Source organism: Spermophilus citellus (genome assembly GCF_964194105.1).
Source record: "Spermophilus citellus genome assembly, chromosome: 9".
In the NCBI taxonomy this organism is placed as follows: domain Eukaryota; kingdom Metazoa; phylum Chordata; class Mammalia; order Rodentia; family Sciuridae; genus Spermophilus; species Spermophilus citellus.
The window spans coordinates 6147123-6163375 of NC_138191.1; the positions used below are offsets into that span (position 1 = coordinate 6147123).

Consider the following 16253-nt stretch of genomic DNA (forward strand, 5'->3'; position numbering starts at 1 on the left):
CGCCGAGGTAAAAGAAATACGGATTTTAATGAAGACTTTCCCTTTGGTATAACTGAGACCCGTGGAAACATCCAAACAAAAAGAGGCGGCGGCCAGAATTTAACAGTGATCCTCCCGGATCCCCACGGCCTGGAGAGCCCGCAGGGCCGGCTTCCGTCGTCTCTCCAGGGTCGCGCCTAGAAGGTGCTCCACACCTGGAGGTTTTAAGCACCGCTTCGTGACATTGTACCAATACTCAGCCACACTTCCCAGCCTCACGGTAAGGGACCCAAACTCAGTCCCAAGACTAAATCAGTTTCTGCTGCAGGTCTTACATTAAAAAAAAAAAAAAATGCTCCCAGTCCTAGTTACCTCTGAGAAAAATGCCAATTGTAAAAGGACTTGGAAAAGTCAAAGAGGTGATATATAAATGTAATCGATTATCATCATTTTGTGCTCAAAAGCCATGGAAATCAAGATTAGGAAAATAAATCTACAGCCCTAAAGTATATGCATATAAAGTAAAAACAGTTCCAAATCTACAGATAGTATTTGGGGATTGTCCAATGCCTTAGAGTCTTAATACCCCTGTTCCCGCCTCCGCAAAACCCACCTGGGTCAGTTTACTGTATGTACAGGAGGCACAAATTCAGCCACCCACACTGCCACAGCACTGCCACAGATGGGGAGGCAGGGTGGAGCTACAGGACGAAGGGCTACTTTGGCTGTAGAGTAAAACATGCATGCAACAGAGAAAAGGTGGAGCTTACGAAATGTATATACAGACCCCTTGTGGGAGGGGCCCCCGGCCAGGAGGCACTGAGCAGGGAGGGGTCCAACTACCCCCTGGCCGGTAGGGGGGTTCTGGAGCAATCTCTAAGGGTTTTGTATCCCCAGGGAGAGGGGACACAGCTGCCAGCCCTGCCTCTGTTCTCCCATCCCAAACTGGAGGGATGCTGAACAAGAAGAGGGCAGGGTTCCAAAAGCCAAAAAGGTGTCAACACCCCTGTCCTTGAATTCAGGGGCCTCTTTGCATAAAATATCTTCAGACCTAGGAGATGGTCAAAGGCACAAAGTTTAAACACTAGGGCAAAGGGGGACTGAGAGGGGTCAGGGGTACCCTGAAGCCCAGGGTGGACCAGAGGTGTGATTTGTTTCCGCTTCCCCAGAAGGTTGATAGCTTCACTGGACTTATCACCACAGGGCGTGTTCCATTACAAGCACCTGCCTTCTTGAGGAAGGGAACATCAGATTGGCACAGGAAAGGCCCAGGCAAGGAGGCCACTCTGTACATTAATACTTTGGTGAGGTTTGGGGAGAAGCAGGGCTCTACCCCAGGCTCCTGACAAATCCTCCCTCAGCTGGATACTAAACCCAGAGTCCACACTACACCCAGCTCCTACCCAAGGCCAAGCCCCACAGAACACTCCCAAGTGAGTTCCTGAGAGTTGGGAAGGAAGGTGGAGGGGGTTGGAGAGCATCTTCTGGGAGAGAGGCTGGGAAGGATCACAGTTTCCGCTCCACAGGTTGCTGTAGACACAGTTCGCTGCCCGCAGAGATGATGGGCAAATGATTGTCCATGTGGTAGCTGATGAGATGACTGACACTCTCAAAGCGGTGATCCTTTGTCCGAACCTGTGAAGGAAAAGGGTCAGTTCAATGAAGAGTCCAGGAGACCTCTGCCCACAAGGTTGTAGAAGATGGAACAGTCAACAGGTCTGAGAAAGGAGAAGATGGGGGAGGGGAGCAGAAAAGATGTCACCCCTAATCATTAAGGCTTTTCTACAAAGAAATGGATGGATGGGAATTAACTGGAAAAAGGTGAAGGGGACACCACTCCACAAATCGTGAAGCTGAAGGACCTGGAGGAAGTTGGCATGTCTCAGAGGAGGATATACCATACAAAAAAAGCTGAGATTGCTGTAGAAAAGAAACCAAAGCTTTGAGGAGAAGGGGGACAATGGACTGAACACTGAGTCCACACAGGGAGCTGGGAAGGTCCCTAGCTCCTCTTACAAGAGGAAACTTGGCATCTAGCCTCTACCATCTAACACTGGACATCACAACCACTCCAGGGTGGTTTCCCTGCAGGGGCTGGGGGTATAGCTCAGTTGGCAGAATGCTTGCCTCACATACACAAGGCCCTGGGTTCGATCCCCACACCACAAAATAAAAAAGAAAAGAGGGGTGCAGATACTAGCTCTGACAGGCTTATGGTCTGGGGATTTGAGGACTGGCCAAGATTGGAAGAACACAGCTCAGACTTAAGGACATGAGAAAGGACGGAACTCTAAGCCACAGGAGAGGGATGCCAGGCACCTAGAGGAGCAGGGGAGGTCCACAGAGAGCTGCCAGCGGGGAAAGCACTAGAAAGCAATGAGGGAAGAAAGGAATGCACGGAAGGACACTGTATCTCCCTTCTGCCCCGCCCCGTACAATTCTGCCACACTCACCACACCCTCAGGATCCACCAGAAGCAGGTGCTTGGGCTGCCCACTCTGCAGGCCAGTGAGCACGTACTGGCCAGGTGTGGTCGTGCTCTCTCGCACCAGGAAGTCCCCGTTGAGCTGAAGCAGCGCCTCTGCCTCCCGCCGATTCAGCTTCCCATGGAACCAGGGCTCCCCTCGGAGCTGTTCAGCCATGGTCATGGACTGGGGTTGGGGAGGTACCCGAAGGGCATCTTCAAAGGGTTCTAGGGGATAGAGAGAGGGTTAGGGTAGGTAGCTAGCCCAGCACTCACCTGGACCTAGACCGTCAGGAAAGGAAGCAAGAAAGCAGAGAGTGGATTGGCAGAAGAGGAGTACCCCAGCAGGAAGGTGGGGGAAACAAAAACAGATACACTCACTCATATCAAAGAGGTCCCGGGGTACACTGCCATTGACAGCAGGATTGGGGGGCCCAGCCCCACCCCCTGCTTGCCGGGCCTTGTCTAGGTTCTGGACATTGACATAGGAGGGATCATCGAAGAGCTCTCTACCTGCTGAGGAAAGGGAGGCTCAATGTGGCCCTGCCCTGCTCTTACACCCTTGGCTCTGCCCTCCTCAACCCCCGCTTTGTACCTGGGCAGGGGGGTTGAAGTGGTATCTGTTTACGGACTTCTGGGTCTCCCCCGGCAGACTGTCCGACAGGCTGCGGGGATAAAAATCAAGTGAGATCAGAGATCCTCACTCCTACTTGAGCCCAGGCGCCTCCATCCAAATAACTTACCAGTGTAGCTCCCAAGTGGCTAGAGGTCTGGATACTGGGTGGAGTGGGGCGAGCAACTCCTGAAGGGGCTCCTTCCCGAAGCCTCATGTCTACCACCCCCCCTAGAGGGGGCTCTTTCCCCGGAAAGTCATTATAGTACTGATGGTCAGGTGGCTCTTCCTCCTCCTCATCCCAAGCGGAGCCATCAAAACCAGCCATCCTGAGAGAGACAGGACAGAGTGAGGAGATGGGTGTAAATGTGTGGTGGCTAGGGGGCCACACTAGGATAACAGAACAGTGGCCACATACTGGGCATTTACTGTGGGTTGTGCCTAAGGTTGGGTGTTATAAACCCCATCATTTCATCCTCCTGGCAACCCTGTAACCTGATACATCTCCTTCCCTAACTCTGCAAAATGAGGAAAATGAGAATCAGAGGTGAAAAGATTTCCCTGAGGACTCACAACTAAGAGGGAGTACAGCAGAGATTTAAATACTGATGTTTTTTAAATTATTATTTGTTTAAATTCAGGTTTGACTATAAAGCAAGTTTGAATATTAAGCTATGCCCTCGATTATTACAATGTCTCCCAGGAGAGATGGGACGCACTGTGTAGCAGGGTGGGGCTGCTCCAAAATGGTTCAACCTCTCCAAAAACAACCTACTGGCCTCCTGCTAATCCCATGGAGCCTGATGCAGGAAAGGCAGGGATCTCAAAAAAGGAGAGAGCCTCCCAGTCCAAACTCTTGGTGGCTGTTAGAGGCAGAAAACAAAGGATGGAGAGGCAGGCAATGATGGGAATGGGCCAGAAGCAAGGAGACTGGAAAGAGAGAAGTCCACCACAGAGAAAGAGACGCCGTTGGGAGGAGCGGAAACGCAGCACCACCATGGGAAAGAGGAGGCAGACTGGTCTTGCAGCAGCCAAGGCCTCAAAAGACTCTCCTGATGGGCCACCAGAAACATAAGAATGATAGGAAGTGCGAAGCAGGGGCCACAGGTTATTTCCTTCCCTGAACCTTTCAGAGCTCGAGTGTGGGAGGAGCAGACCCACTTTTCCATTCGCAGTCTGGGGCCTGCTGGCTCACCTGTCATGAGGGGTGACCAGCTTGGGTGGGTTCCTGAGGTATTGTTTGAAGCGCAACTCGAAGGCCTGGCCAATAGTGCTGATGACATCCTGGGCGAGCCCTTCTGGACACTCCAGTATGTGGCAGGCTGGGGGCACGGCAGAGGCCATCAGTGAGCTCGAAGGAGGTGTGGACAGGGCCCCCATCCTCCCAGCAGAGCCCCTATCAGTTCCTCTTAAGTCAGAGCACAAAAGGATAACCCCAGGTCCTGCTCACCTTCCTTACTGACAGCCGGCCCCACCCAGTGCTCCCCACCACGCCTCACCTCTCTGATTCACAGGGTCTTTGGCAACATAGGCGACATACTCAGCTGTGTCCTGGGGTGGACAGAGTCAGAAGAAGCTAGTTAGCTAAATGTTACAACTCCATCCTGGCCCTGATATATCAGATATTCCCACAATTCTAGCACCCCACTTCTCGAGCCAATGCCTTCCCAATCCCTAGCCCTTTACTTTTCTCCCCCAACCTTTACTCTGTTCCCCAACTCACCGGATCCCCGCCGGACGCAAATGAGATAGACTGCATGTGGTGGTTGGCAATGATCTGAGGGTTAGGGCAGGGGACGGAGGAGGAAGGGAACGACGTGTCAGGCAGCCTCAGGACTCTCGGGTGCCCCTACCCCTGGCCCAGAACCCTGGAGTCCAAGTCTCTTTCTCTTGGCTTCTTACCCCATGTCCTCCTAATTTCTTCCTTTCCTACAATCCTGCTGCCTCCACATCCTCTCACCTAGTTTTGGTCTCATCCCTAGATCTCCCTTGGCCCTCCCCTCAGTGTTTCTGGTCCCCCTGCTCCACATCACCAACCTGTTTGCAGTCTGCGGCCATGAGATTGAGGCTGCTGGTGGAGACGGTGAGAGTGATTGGCATTCCAGCAAATTTCAGGTTACTCCTCCCCAGGATAGAGCTGAGTGGGCGGCTGCAGGGCTAGGGAAGGGCCCAGAGTCTCAGAGGGCGCCCACACCAGGAGAGCAAACTCCTGCCTCAGCCTTCTCCCACACGTTCCGCCCCTCCACGTCTCCCAGCCCGGCTGACCCCACATACCTTTCTCCTCCTTGTTGCCCCCTTAGCACCCGGCACAGCCTCACACACCAGACTGATGGCCTCCCTGGGGAAAGAGGGGTACTCAGACCCACAGCATGCCTCCCATCCAGCTGGGGCTGCTATGGGGCTGGGGGAGGGGAAAGCCAGGCCAGACTCCCAGGGCACTCCAGGCTCTTTGTCGTGGTGGATTGAATTAAGGGCCTTTAATATTTGATGACACTGAAGGCCGCTTCCTGGCTGATTGAGTTAGAACCTCAATGGGTATCACCCCACCTCTTCCCAGCTACCAAATGTCCCATTCCCTAGCCAAAGGCAGCAGCAACCTTCCATCAATTTCCATTTTCTACTTCAACTCAACCAACTATTTCTGCCACCTTCCCCACAACCCCCAAGACTAGGTAGGTAAGGAGGTGCCATGCCAGAGTTGACTCTTTGCATTCAGACTTAACTCCCCTAACTTTCCCTCAATCCTCTTCACCACCCGAAGCCACCACTAGTGCCACCACCAAGTGTCCCCCTTCCCGTGGCCTCACAATCCTAGGACTTCCACAATGCACGCCACTCCCCACTAACCTGGTGACCTGAGTCCGGGTATTGAAGTCAAGGGCACGCATCGACTGCAGGACCTCCACACAGCCCATGTACTAAGGACGGAGGGGAGGACCATAGGTCAGCAGCCTCCCCACCCCCTTCCCACAGAGCCCTAAGGCTTTCCTACATAATCCTAAGGGAAGTAAGGCTGAAATAGTCTGCCCACTACCTATGGTTACAACCCACCAAGCACAATCCACGGAAAACATAGAGAAAGAGAAAGGGCCAAGCTAGGAGGGCCTCATGCACTGGGGGAATCCAGAGGGCAGTGACAGGACTGGGTGGGATGCTTTGACATCTCTAGAAAAGGAGAGGAGAATCAAGAAGTCACTCATTCCGACACTTACTGAGAGCCTCTTGATGTGCCAGGCATTGTGCTAAGCAGGGTGGGGACAATGGGGGGGCAGTGTCCAAAGAAGAAAGGGGGCCCTGGCAGAAATTTTCCCAGATGGGAAGGCAAGGGGAAGAGAATCAGAGAAGGGGCAAGAAAGGTTTCCGAAATAGAGGGGGCTGGTGGAGAAGAGGAAGGGAGCCCAGTACAGCTGGAGTGAGCAGAGGAACCACAGGGGATGTGGGAGGGAGTGGAAGGGAGGATGTTCACTCACCCGAACCAAGTAGGAAACCCCAGGTCCCATGACTTTGTCGTTGGGATGCAGCCAGCCCCTCGTGGGCTTATTGACAAAGCTCCCGTGGCGGGTCCACTCCTCGCCCCCCAGCTGGCCCCCTTCCACCCGAGTCCTGCGCCCGCCGCCTCCACTCAGCTTGTTCATGTCCTGGAGGAGGGGCAGGGGGCCTGAGTCTGGCATGGCTGCTCCTGTGATCCCCTCCCCATCCTCGGCTGCCCTTCCAGTCTCCCCCTTAGGCCCCAGGCGTCCCCCAGCCGGGTTGGCCAGCTTCAGGTTGCTCATCCGGGGAAAGAAGGAGCACAGGGTAGTGGGACTGTCGTCCCCAGGCAGAGGAGGCAGGATGGGCCCCAGAGACGAAGCTGATGGGGAAGGTAGCTCCTCCGGGGGGGTGGACCCTGAAGCCCCCTCCTCCAGCGATGACAGAGACTCATTCCGAAGTGGGTTGTACTTGGGCTTGGGGGGCAGGAGATCCATGGCTGGAGTTAGAGGGGGGCTGCTGCCCAGCCCGGCCCCCCTGCCAGTTCAGGCAAGGGGGCCAGGCAGGGGGCATCCCCAGGCCCTTAGCCTGGCTGAACCTCTATGGCCCAGGAGTCACAGGGGTCCTGGGGCAGGAGAAGGATAAGTGATTTCCATTCCCCCAGGTCAGACCCAGACGGTTTCGGGGCCCATCCCCACCAGCGTGGAACCTCTTCTCTGGCTAAGACGAGAATAGGCTGGACCCGGAGCAGCCTGGCTCCTCCCCAGAGGCGGGGAACTAAGGAGAGAGACCAATCCAAAGGACAGTGCTGACTCACAGGCTCAGAGGGGCTGAGCTCCCCCAACCACCGCCCCAACCTAGAACTCCTGCTAGGATAAAGCTAGCGACACCCTTCCCCTGCCCAGTGTAGGGCAGCAACTAGTAATCTGGAGAGGAGGAAAGTGGAGGTGGAAGGGAAAGATGGAGGAGTAGGGAGGAAAGGAAGGAGATAAGAGGAGGTCTGGATCAATCCAAACCGGACATGGGCAGGCAAAAGAGATCAGGAAACCAGTGGGGGAATGAGGGAGGAAACAGACAGCTGGGGGTGGAAAGGGAGGGGATCCCGGGACTCAGCATTTCCCTTCCTGTCCAGGTTGAACACACACATTCCCTCATCCTCCAGCCCAGGCCACCTCCCACCACTACCATATACAGGGGGGTAGTGGCCCCGGGGAGCCTGGGCCATTAACATCCTTTGCAACAACAGCTGTGGACTGGGGAGAGGGAAACCGGGACAGGAAGGAAGTGGTCCCAGTGGATGCAGCAGGGGCCTAGCGGGTGGGCAAGGCTGGTGAAGTAAGTGAAATAAAGTCCAACCTGGGTGGTGCCTCAGGGAGCTACAAGGCAAGCACTCCATCAAGAGGATATGTTCAAGCCTCTTTCTCCATGTATGGCGCCTACCAACCAAGGAACAATGGCCCATGGTCAAGCACTGTTCTGCCCCATTTCCAAGGGACCATTAGCAAAGTAAAATAATAAAGGTAAGAAAGGAGGATCAGAGCACTAAGAGTAAGGTCAACCCCTTGGGCCTGCCAGGTACACCCAGACCCCTCCTCTTGCAGGGCTTTCAACCTCACCAAAGTGTCCCTCACACTAGGGGAGAGGTCGGGCAAGGGAAGGTGGGAGAATGAAAGTTCCCAAAGAGAAATGCAGGCTACAGGCCACTATAGATAGAGTGGTCGCAAGACAAATCTGTGTCAATAAGGACAGGAGAAAGGGGTGCCAAAAGATGAGCTGAGGCTGGACTCAAGGAACAGTCCCAAGCCTATTCCTGCCACCCACAACTTCCTGCCGCAGTTCTGCTTGAGGCCATAAAGGAAGTTGGAAAGTAACCAAAATACAAGTAGTAAAAGATACATCTTCCCCCAGGCTCATCTCAGCATAACCCTTAGGTTTGCTACAGAGGATTAAAACAATCTATAAGAGTGAAATGATTAACACTAGTAGCACTTAAAGTTAACTCTCTCCGCTTCCCTCAGTTCTCATCCCCGAGAGCACGTCACAGCATTCCCCCACTCCTGAGAAGGAATTCTATTATCCATTTGCTAAGGCCTCGGCTCTCAAACAGAGAATGAGGGAGGATTCTGCCATGGCTTCATGCTTCCAACACACACACACACACACACACAACCAGTATGTCCTCATCTTTAGAGATGAAGTGCTGTGTGAGACTGCAAGATCCAGAGATGGGAATGACCCAAAAGGTGTGGCCACTTGGAGGAAAAAAGGATGGCTCCTGAAATTTGCACAGGGAGAAAGAAGATTGCCTGCTGGAGGTCCAGGCGATTGGGTATGTGAGGCAAAAAGCGCGTGTTGCTTCTCAGGCCAGCAGAGAGGAGGAAGGAGGGCGGGAAGTAGCAGGAAATGGCGAGGGCCTCTGGAATGTCTCCGGCTAGGAAGGCTGCAAACGGAGCCAGGACCAGAACCGAATGCCCAGACCACAGCTTTGCCCAGGGGGAGGGGAAGACCCAGAGAAGGGGGACTGAGGGGTCCCTTAAAAACCACGAAATGGACACTAGTCGCTTCTCCGGGCTCCAAACCACCATTCCCGGGTGGAGGGAAACTTTGGCTCCCGTTGGCCCCCAAGGCCGCCACCAACAACCCGCCGCCCCACCCCGCCTCGGGCAGGAAGACCTCAGCGGTTTGCTGGTCCTAGGAAGGAAAATTCTGAGCAAGTGTCTCTCCCACTCTCCTACCAAACCCCAAGTCCAGCGCCCCTCCAGTGGACCCACACCTGGAGGATCTACTTGAAGGTAAGGGCAGAGAAGCCGGCCGCCTCTAGTCTCCCCTCCCAGCCGGGATGGGGACTTCGACTTTCCACCTGGAGGAGCACGAGCGTCAGGAACCTGAGCCCGAGGCCCAGAGAGAGGAAGGACAGGGCAATGTAAGCGGGCGACTGAGACAAGCTCTGCAGGCGACGACCTGGGTCCCCAGGGATCAATCTCTTAAGGGGGCGTGGGCCCCTAGACGCGCGCCTCAGACTTCTAGGCAGCCAAGCTTCGGGACGGTCGGACGTGGACTACGGAAGGGGCGGAGCCCCCAGAGGGGGCGGAACCCCGAGTCACAGCTTCAGTAAGGTAATCCTTTGAGGAGCAAGCCTTTGCCCTTTGGGAACCTAGGCTTTGACAGACAGGAATTAGCGGAGAGTCGCTGTGAAGAGGCGGAGTTTTGGAGAAGTGGACGGACTAAAGAAGGGTTTCTTGTAGTAGGGCTTAGCAGCATGCCTGGGGGTGGGACTTCCAGGAAAGCTGGACGACAGGGTGGAGTCACGACAATAAAAGACAAGTCGGGGTTCGGGGAGACCCCAGAAGTTGGGAGGTGGGACTTCCGGGGAGGGGGTCTCAGGAGGCGGGGCTTACAAATAACGACCGGAAGTGGGGTCCCGGGAGAGGGGTTCCGGGGTGGAGGAGTGGGTCGCCTAACGAGTAAAAAAAGTCAAGACTCACCAGGGCCTCATGGAGTCTCCGCACCGCACCGCGGGCCAGTCTGGTTGCGGATCACGCCACTGCCTGCTTAAGTCGCCGCTCTAACTTTCTCCCCGGCCCGGCCTCCCCGGAGAAACTTTATTACACTCACTTCCGGCCTCACTAACCCTTGACCCTCTACCTCACGGTCCCTCCTCACCCGTCCCACTTTCCCGAACCAGCCAATGGCAGCGCGAGAATGCTCATGGAGCAGTGATAGCCAATAAGATGCCTATTTTTGACCCAAGCTTGTTCTTCGGGAATGTGAGAATTGCACTCCAATAAGAACTCGAGGAGAAGCAAATCTAAGCCAATAGGAGGCTTCAAGGTGGAGTTGTCCCGCCTTAAGCCAAACGGACCAATAGGAAGTGCGGGCGGTGTGTTTGAAAGCGAGGCCAAAGAGGGTGGGAGCGCGTGCTGCTGGGAGTTGTTTAGAGGTTGGCGGCGCGGTGTTGGAGGCCCGCAGGCAGAGCGATCATGTCGCACAAACAAATTTACTATTCGGACAAATACGACGACGAGGAATTCGAGTACCGGTTAGTGCCCGCGCGGGAGCCGTTAGCGAGGTCGTGAGCCTTGACAAATGAGGGCCAGAGGAGTTAGTCACTTACTGAGGCGACAAAATCGGCGCATGCGCATAAGATTAACAGGATGGGTGTGCGATTGAAAGTGTAAGGCGCGTGCGCGAAGGGTGGGGGGCTATCCTACGACAATGAAGTGGAATTTGAAATCAGCCCTCTGTTAATTGCTGGCGTGGTTAGAGCGCTGACCGCCTTCCCCTTCGGGGCTTCTGGGTCATTCTCACGATTTTATTGGGCACGTGGTTGTTAGACACCGTTCCTAATTGCACGTATCGCAGTCATTCCAAGTACCTAACGAGAGAAGCTGACAAAAGCGGAGCTGGAATTTCCCTTGCGTCCTCGGTGCTTGCGGAGTTATGAGAGAATTTGAGTGTTGTTTATTCACGGAAAAGGAAAGGGGTGTGGTTGTCTGGCTTGTGTTAGGAAGGGGACTTAGAAGAACTGAGGGGAACAAAAATGGGCGAAGAACACAGCAAGTACCTAGTATGGGCCTAGTAGATGCCCTTCACTTGAACAATTATGGAGCGCTTAAAGGTTTCAGGTGTGCTAAAGTGCAAGGGTAAGACATGGTCTCTGCTCACAAACTTAAAGATCTGGAAGCCACCGACAAACTCCATGCTGTGTGGTGGTGGTGGTGGTGTACAGAACTTTCCAAGAAGAGGGAAGGCAGCTAACTGCCTTGGATGAGAATAGGAACGTAGAATTAGGAAAAGGAAAGTACCTCTTGACCGAAAGGCTTAGAAGATACTGGATATCCATCTACCAAGGATGGTGAAGAAATAGCCTTACATTGGATGCATTTGGATTTGATAAAATCTAAATCTATAATAATTCTTCATTGGAAAATGAAGAAAGACAAAGGATTCTACAAATGTTGGCATTATACCAATCTGTATTCATTGTAATACTTAAAACAACTTCCTCCACCAGTAGTGCACACCTGTAATCCCAGCTTCTTGGGAAGCTGAGGCAGGGGGCAGTCAGAGTTTACTGAGAAAGAAAATTCTGTAAATTAGTGAAATCCTGTCTCAAAAAATAAAAAGGACTGAGGATGTTGCTCAGTGGTAAGGTGCCTCTGGGTTCAATCCCCAGTACAAAATAAATAAATACAACTTCCTAGTTTGTATCTTAGCCCCTTCTCAATTTTAGAGCAGAAAGTGAAAATCTGCTCTTTTCTGTCTTTTCACCCAGCCTAGTTTAGGGCTTTGGACACTTGGGGAATTATGAGAAAGTTTGAGTGTTGTTTGGTATTTGTTGACAAATACATAACCATCTTTATGCCCCCCCAAAAAAAAAATCTTGAACCCAGTTAACTTTGTCATTCTCAGCGCTTTCTACATCCGAACTATTAAATAAACTCTGTGCCAGGCATGGTGATACACACCCAAAATCCTAGTGATTAAGGAGAATGAAGCAGGAGGACTGCAAGTTCTAGCTCAGCCTGGGCAACTTAGCAAGATTCTGTCTCAAAATGAAAATAAAAAGGGCTGGGCATGTAGTTCAATGGTAAAGTATCCCTGGGTTCAATCCCCAGTATTACACACACACACACACACACACACACACACACACAAAAGGTTATAGCAAAATATTTGCACAGCTAGGAATAAATCACTAATTTCATCCCCCAAAAGATGTAACTCTTAGCAGCTTAGCTGTGGCATTTTGGTTTAAGTTTTTTTTTGTCTATATAATCAAGCCAAATTTTGTGCCTGGGGCTTGTTAGAATGTAAACTATTTTCAGACATTTAGATAAGAATTATCTTTTTTTGGTGGTTTTGCAGTAATGGGGGGTCTTGCACATGCTAGGCAATCACTATACCATCTGAGCTACACCCCCAGCCCTGCCTTTTGGGGGAAAAACTCTTATTAGTAGTACAGAGGGAGCACTTAGACTCAACATGCTTAATGAAAATGTGCTATCTGGTTTATTCTGATTCAGATCAGAATAATAAATTTCTTTGCATAAAGAGAGATAACCTTTGGTCTGGAAAGCATGGAGTTCCCCAAATCTGATGGCATATCCCTTCAGAGTTAGGAAAATTAGTGTTATTTACATTTTATTGATTATGATGACTCTTCTACACAACACTTTACGACAGCCCTTTCTTCTCCACAAAGTAAGTTCTGTCCCTTCCTTGCCAATCCTGCTTAAAACCCACCTGTAGCTATTAACACTGTAATAGTCTTGTGGGACTCCCATTGTATTGTGGGTAATCAACAGAAGACTATGAGGACCATGAAGGCAGAAAATACCTCTCAACAGTGCCTGGAAATTAGGTGCTTACACTGGTGTGTCCATCTACAACTAAAAAAAAAAAAAAAAAATACAAATTAAAAAATTATTTTCTTTCTTGTCTTTGTATACATGCACTTCTCTGACAAACTGTACCCAGTACTAACACTAATTCCCCATTTCCCCATATTTCTGTTACAGGCATGTCATGTTGCCCAAGGACATAGCCAAACTGGTCCCTAAAACCCATTTGATGTCTGAATCTGAATGGAGGAATCTTGGAGTTCAGCAGAGTCAGGGATGGGTTCATTATATGATCCATGAACCAGGTCAGTGCAATGGCTAAAAACAACTGCATAGAAGAACTTCTACAGTGAGAGAATGAAAGAATAAGATTGCATAACCCAAAGCAAATAGAGTAGAAGAGAATGATTTACTGAGTTCTTTCCCCTATCTATCTAAACAAACTTGAATGACCAAAAATAAGAGGAAGGGTAAAATATCTGAAAAGTTCAGAGATAACCTGCTACTGAAAAACCTTTAATTTAGTTAGCAGGTACTTTTTAAAATTATTTTTAAAGACCACATATATCCTAGTTTTGGTCCTTGCTTGGTTCACCATCAGAAAGCAAATTCTTGGATGTGTTTCAAATAAGCAAAGGAAATTATATTTCTTGATAAGACACCAGACACCCAACTGCCAGGCAAAACTAATAAAGGACACCCCAGGGCTGTATAAACACAGCAAAAACTGATATTAACGGTTCTCGTTTTGGCAGTCAGGCCAGACTTCTGGGTCTGCTTCTAAGACCATATGCTTACATCTTAATTTAGTTATAAAGATCTGAGTGGGTGATAGCTAGCCAGTGGTGGGATGCACTATAGGTTGTACATAGGATGGTGTGAGCTTTTCTCAGATTTCACTCACTCTTTCAGAACCTCACATCTTGCTGTTCCGTCGGCCACTACCCAAGAAGCCAAAGAAATGAAGCTGGCGAGCCACTTTGCAGCCTTCAGCTTTACCCAGTTGTCCTTACTTTCTGACATCTTTCTGATAATGTGATTTTGTTGCCTTCTTGTTTTCCACTTTGATATTTAAAGGATATTCAATCCACTGTTTGAATGTGCTGGTGACTGCTTTGCTTGTGGAATAGAGCCACTGCTGCCCTGCCAGATGAGTGCTCTGTGGACCACAGCCTTAGCTGGGTGTGTCCCCAGAAGACACAGTGTGCTCTGTATCCAGCAGAACACACTTGGCAGATGGAGGGAGCATGTAAGAATCAGACCACGGCTGTTACAGGGATTGTGTGAACTTGCCGTTTTAGTTTTTTCCTGCTGGGTGTTGTATGTATGGTGACTTATGGATTTATGTTTCAATGTATTGGAAATTTTCCATTTTATTTGAGAAATCTGTTCAATGTTAAAAACCTTGATTAAAGAGGAAGTTTTTATAATCTAATTCTGTGATTGTAAGGCTTTTTTCCCCTATTCTTATGGTGACCATTATAAGTCAATATTGTGGTTATAATTATATGCCCTTCAGTTTGATAATGAAAATCAGCTCTGCAATAATGAGGTTTATTTGAGCATTCGGGTAATCTACTTTAAGCAGACTTGCTGTCAAACATTTGCTAAAATATATTTCATTCTAACTACAAGACTGAGACAGGTAGAAGTTATATAGGGACAGCCCCATCTCATCAAAACAAATAAGCTGTTTTGTACAGTCAGGGGTGCTTCCTTTAACATGGTTCCAATATTTGAAGGGCACACAGGGTTAAGAGAAGAGGCTGTCAACCAGAGACTACTTTGTGCTTTCATTCCTGCCTAAAACTGGCACACTTCTGACCTGTTCACTATGCCCATTGGTGGTTTTTTACTATTTCTCAAATTATCCTTAGAGACTGAATTAATTGGTCTGGAGTGTGTATTAGGTGATGGATTTTAAACAGATGTAAACTGGCCATTTAAGAGAATATCACCAAATAAAAGCTCCACCCTCTAAAAGTAATAGTAGCATGTCTTCTATCCATTTAATCCTCAAATAGTTCTTCAAAGTGCCAGCTTTGGATAAGCGGTATCAACATGGGGCTGGGGTTGTAGCTAGCAAAGTGGTAGAGTGCCTGCCTAGCATGTGTGAGGCATTGGGTTCAATTCTCAGTACCACTTGTAAATTAATAAAATAAAGGTTCATTGACAACTAAAAAATATTTTTAAAAATCCATCAACAACTAATAAGCTGGGCAAGGTGGAGCACACCTATAATCCCAGATGCTCCTGAGGCTGAGACAGGAGGATGGCGACTTTAAAGCCAGCCTCAGCAAAAACAAGGCGCTAAGCAACTCAGTCCCTGTCTCTAAGTAAAATACAGAATAGGGCTGGGGATGTGGCTCAGTGGTCAAGTGCCCTTGGGTTCAATCACCAGTACCAAAGGGGGGGGGGACTAATAAAATATGTATATATATATATATATATATATATGTGTGTGTGTGTGTGTGTGTGTGTGTATATTAAGAAATAATTTTTTAATATTTAATTTTTAGTTTTCGGTGGACACAACATCTTTGTATGTAGTGCTGAGGATCCAACCCAGGCCCCCCGCATGCCAGGCAAGCGCGCTACCACTTGAGCCACATCCCCAGACCTATATATATATTTTTAAAAAGGCATCAACATTATCTGAAAAGTTGTGAGAAATACAAATAATTGGACTCCACCCTTGACCTATTGAATTCTAAGTTGAAAGTTGGGCCCAGCAATGTGTTAACAAATTCTCCTTGTGGTTCTAGTATTGTGCTTAAGCTTGGGAACTCACTACTAAATGATTGGAACAAGTTTTTTAATTAAGGGGGATGTTTGTTTTTTGATACCAAGTATTGAACCCAGGGGCACTCAACCACTGAGCCACATTCCCAGCCCTTTTTTATATTTTATTTTGAGACAAGGTCTCACTGTTGCTTAGGGCTTCACTAAGTTGCTGAGGCTGACTTTGAACTTGGGATCCTCTTGCCTCAGCCTCCAGAGCCTTTAGGATTATAGGCATGCGCCAATACACCTGGCCAGAGTTGATGTTTTGAGACAGGGTCAAATGTCAAACCTTCATTACAACAAAAATATTGGATTGGGCTGGAGATATGGCTCAAGCTGTAGCGTGCTTGCCTGGCATGCGAGGGGCCTGGGTTCTATCCTCAGCACCACATAGAAATAAAGATGTGTCCGCCGAAAACTAAGAAGAAAAATAATAAAATTCTCTCTCTCTCTCTCAAATTGGAGCATGTGACTTATGTCATTAGGCAAGTAAGTGGTGGTGTGTTTTTTTAAACTGGAAAAAAATAACAAACCACAGGGTTTATTACTTAAGAATCTACGTACGTTTGGGTGGCTTCCCTTCACTTTTCTACTCCCGTAA

General features: G+C 49.8%; 2 protein-coding genes across 4 annotated transcripts; one reads left to right on the top strand and one right to left on the bottom strand.

Annotated features, from left to right (window-relative positions):
* Positions 1-8: 8 nt before the first annotated feature.
* SHC1 (SHC adaptor protein 1) lies at positions 9-10164 on the bottom strand. Of its 3 annotated transcripts, XM_081305525.1 has the most exons (13): positions 10010-10164; positions 6527-6694; positions 5904-5974; positions 5331-5394; positions 5094-5213; positions 4780-4833; positions 4556-4607; positions 4252-4378; positions 3187-3385; positions 3039-3108; positions 2825-2959; positions 2433-2671; positions 9-1614 (listed from the first exon to the last, which is right to left on the bottom strand). In XM_081305525.1, exons 2-13 carry the CDS (start codon positions 6689-6691, stop codon positions 1486-1488), a joined length of 1425 nt encoding a protein of 474 aa, XP_081161651.1. In that variant the 5' UTR covers positions 6692-6694; positions 10010-10164; the 3' UTR covers positions 9-1485. The 3 variants fall into 3 exon arrangements, with proteins under 3 accessions (XP_081161651.1, XP_081161650.1, XP_081161649.1); XM_081305524.1 differs by lacking the exon at positions 10010-10164 and having other exon boundaries at positions 2825-2956; positions 6527-8560; XM_081305523.1 differs by lacking the exon at positions 10010-10164 and having other exon boundaries at positions 6527-8558.
* Positions 10165-10504: 340 nt separating this feature from the next.
* Positions 10505-14552, top strand: CKS1B (CDC28 protein kinase regulatory subunit 1B; the record flags this gene model as incomplete). The annotated part of the gene is made up of 3 exons (XM_081305529.1): positions 10505-10563; positions 13046-13173; positions 13781-14552. 3 exons carry the CDS (start codon positions 10505-10507, stop codon positions 13831-13833), a joined length of 240 nt encoding a protein of 79 aa, XP_081161655.1. The 3' UTR covers positions 13834-14552.
* Positions 14553-16253: the final 1701 nt, after the last annotated feature.

Coding starts and splice junctions, on each gene's coding strand:
- SHC1 (XM_081305523.1), bottom strand. CDS start 7,021: ATGGATCTCCTGCCCCCCAAGCCCAAGTACAACCCACTTCGGAATGAG. Junction 4,379..4,555: donor AGACCCTGTGAATCAGAGAG/GTGAGGCGTGGT, acceptor CCGTGCCCCCAG/CCTGCCACATACTGGAGTGT. Junction 3,386..4,251: donor CTGGTCACCCCTCATGACAG/GTGAGCCAGCAG, acceptor TGTCTCTCTCAG/GATGGCTGGTTTTGATGGCT.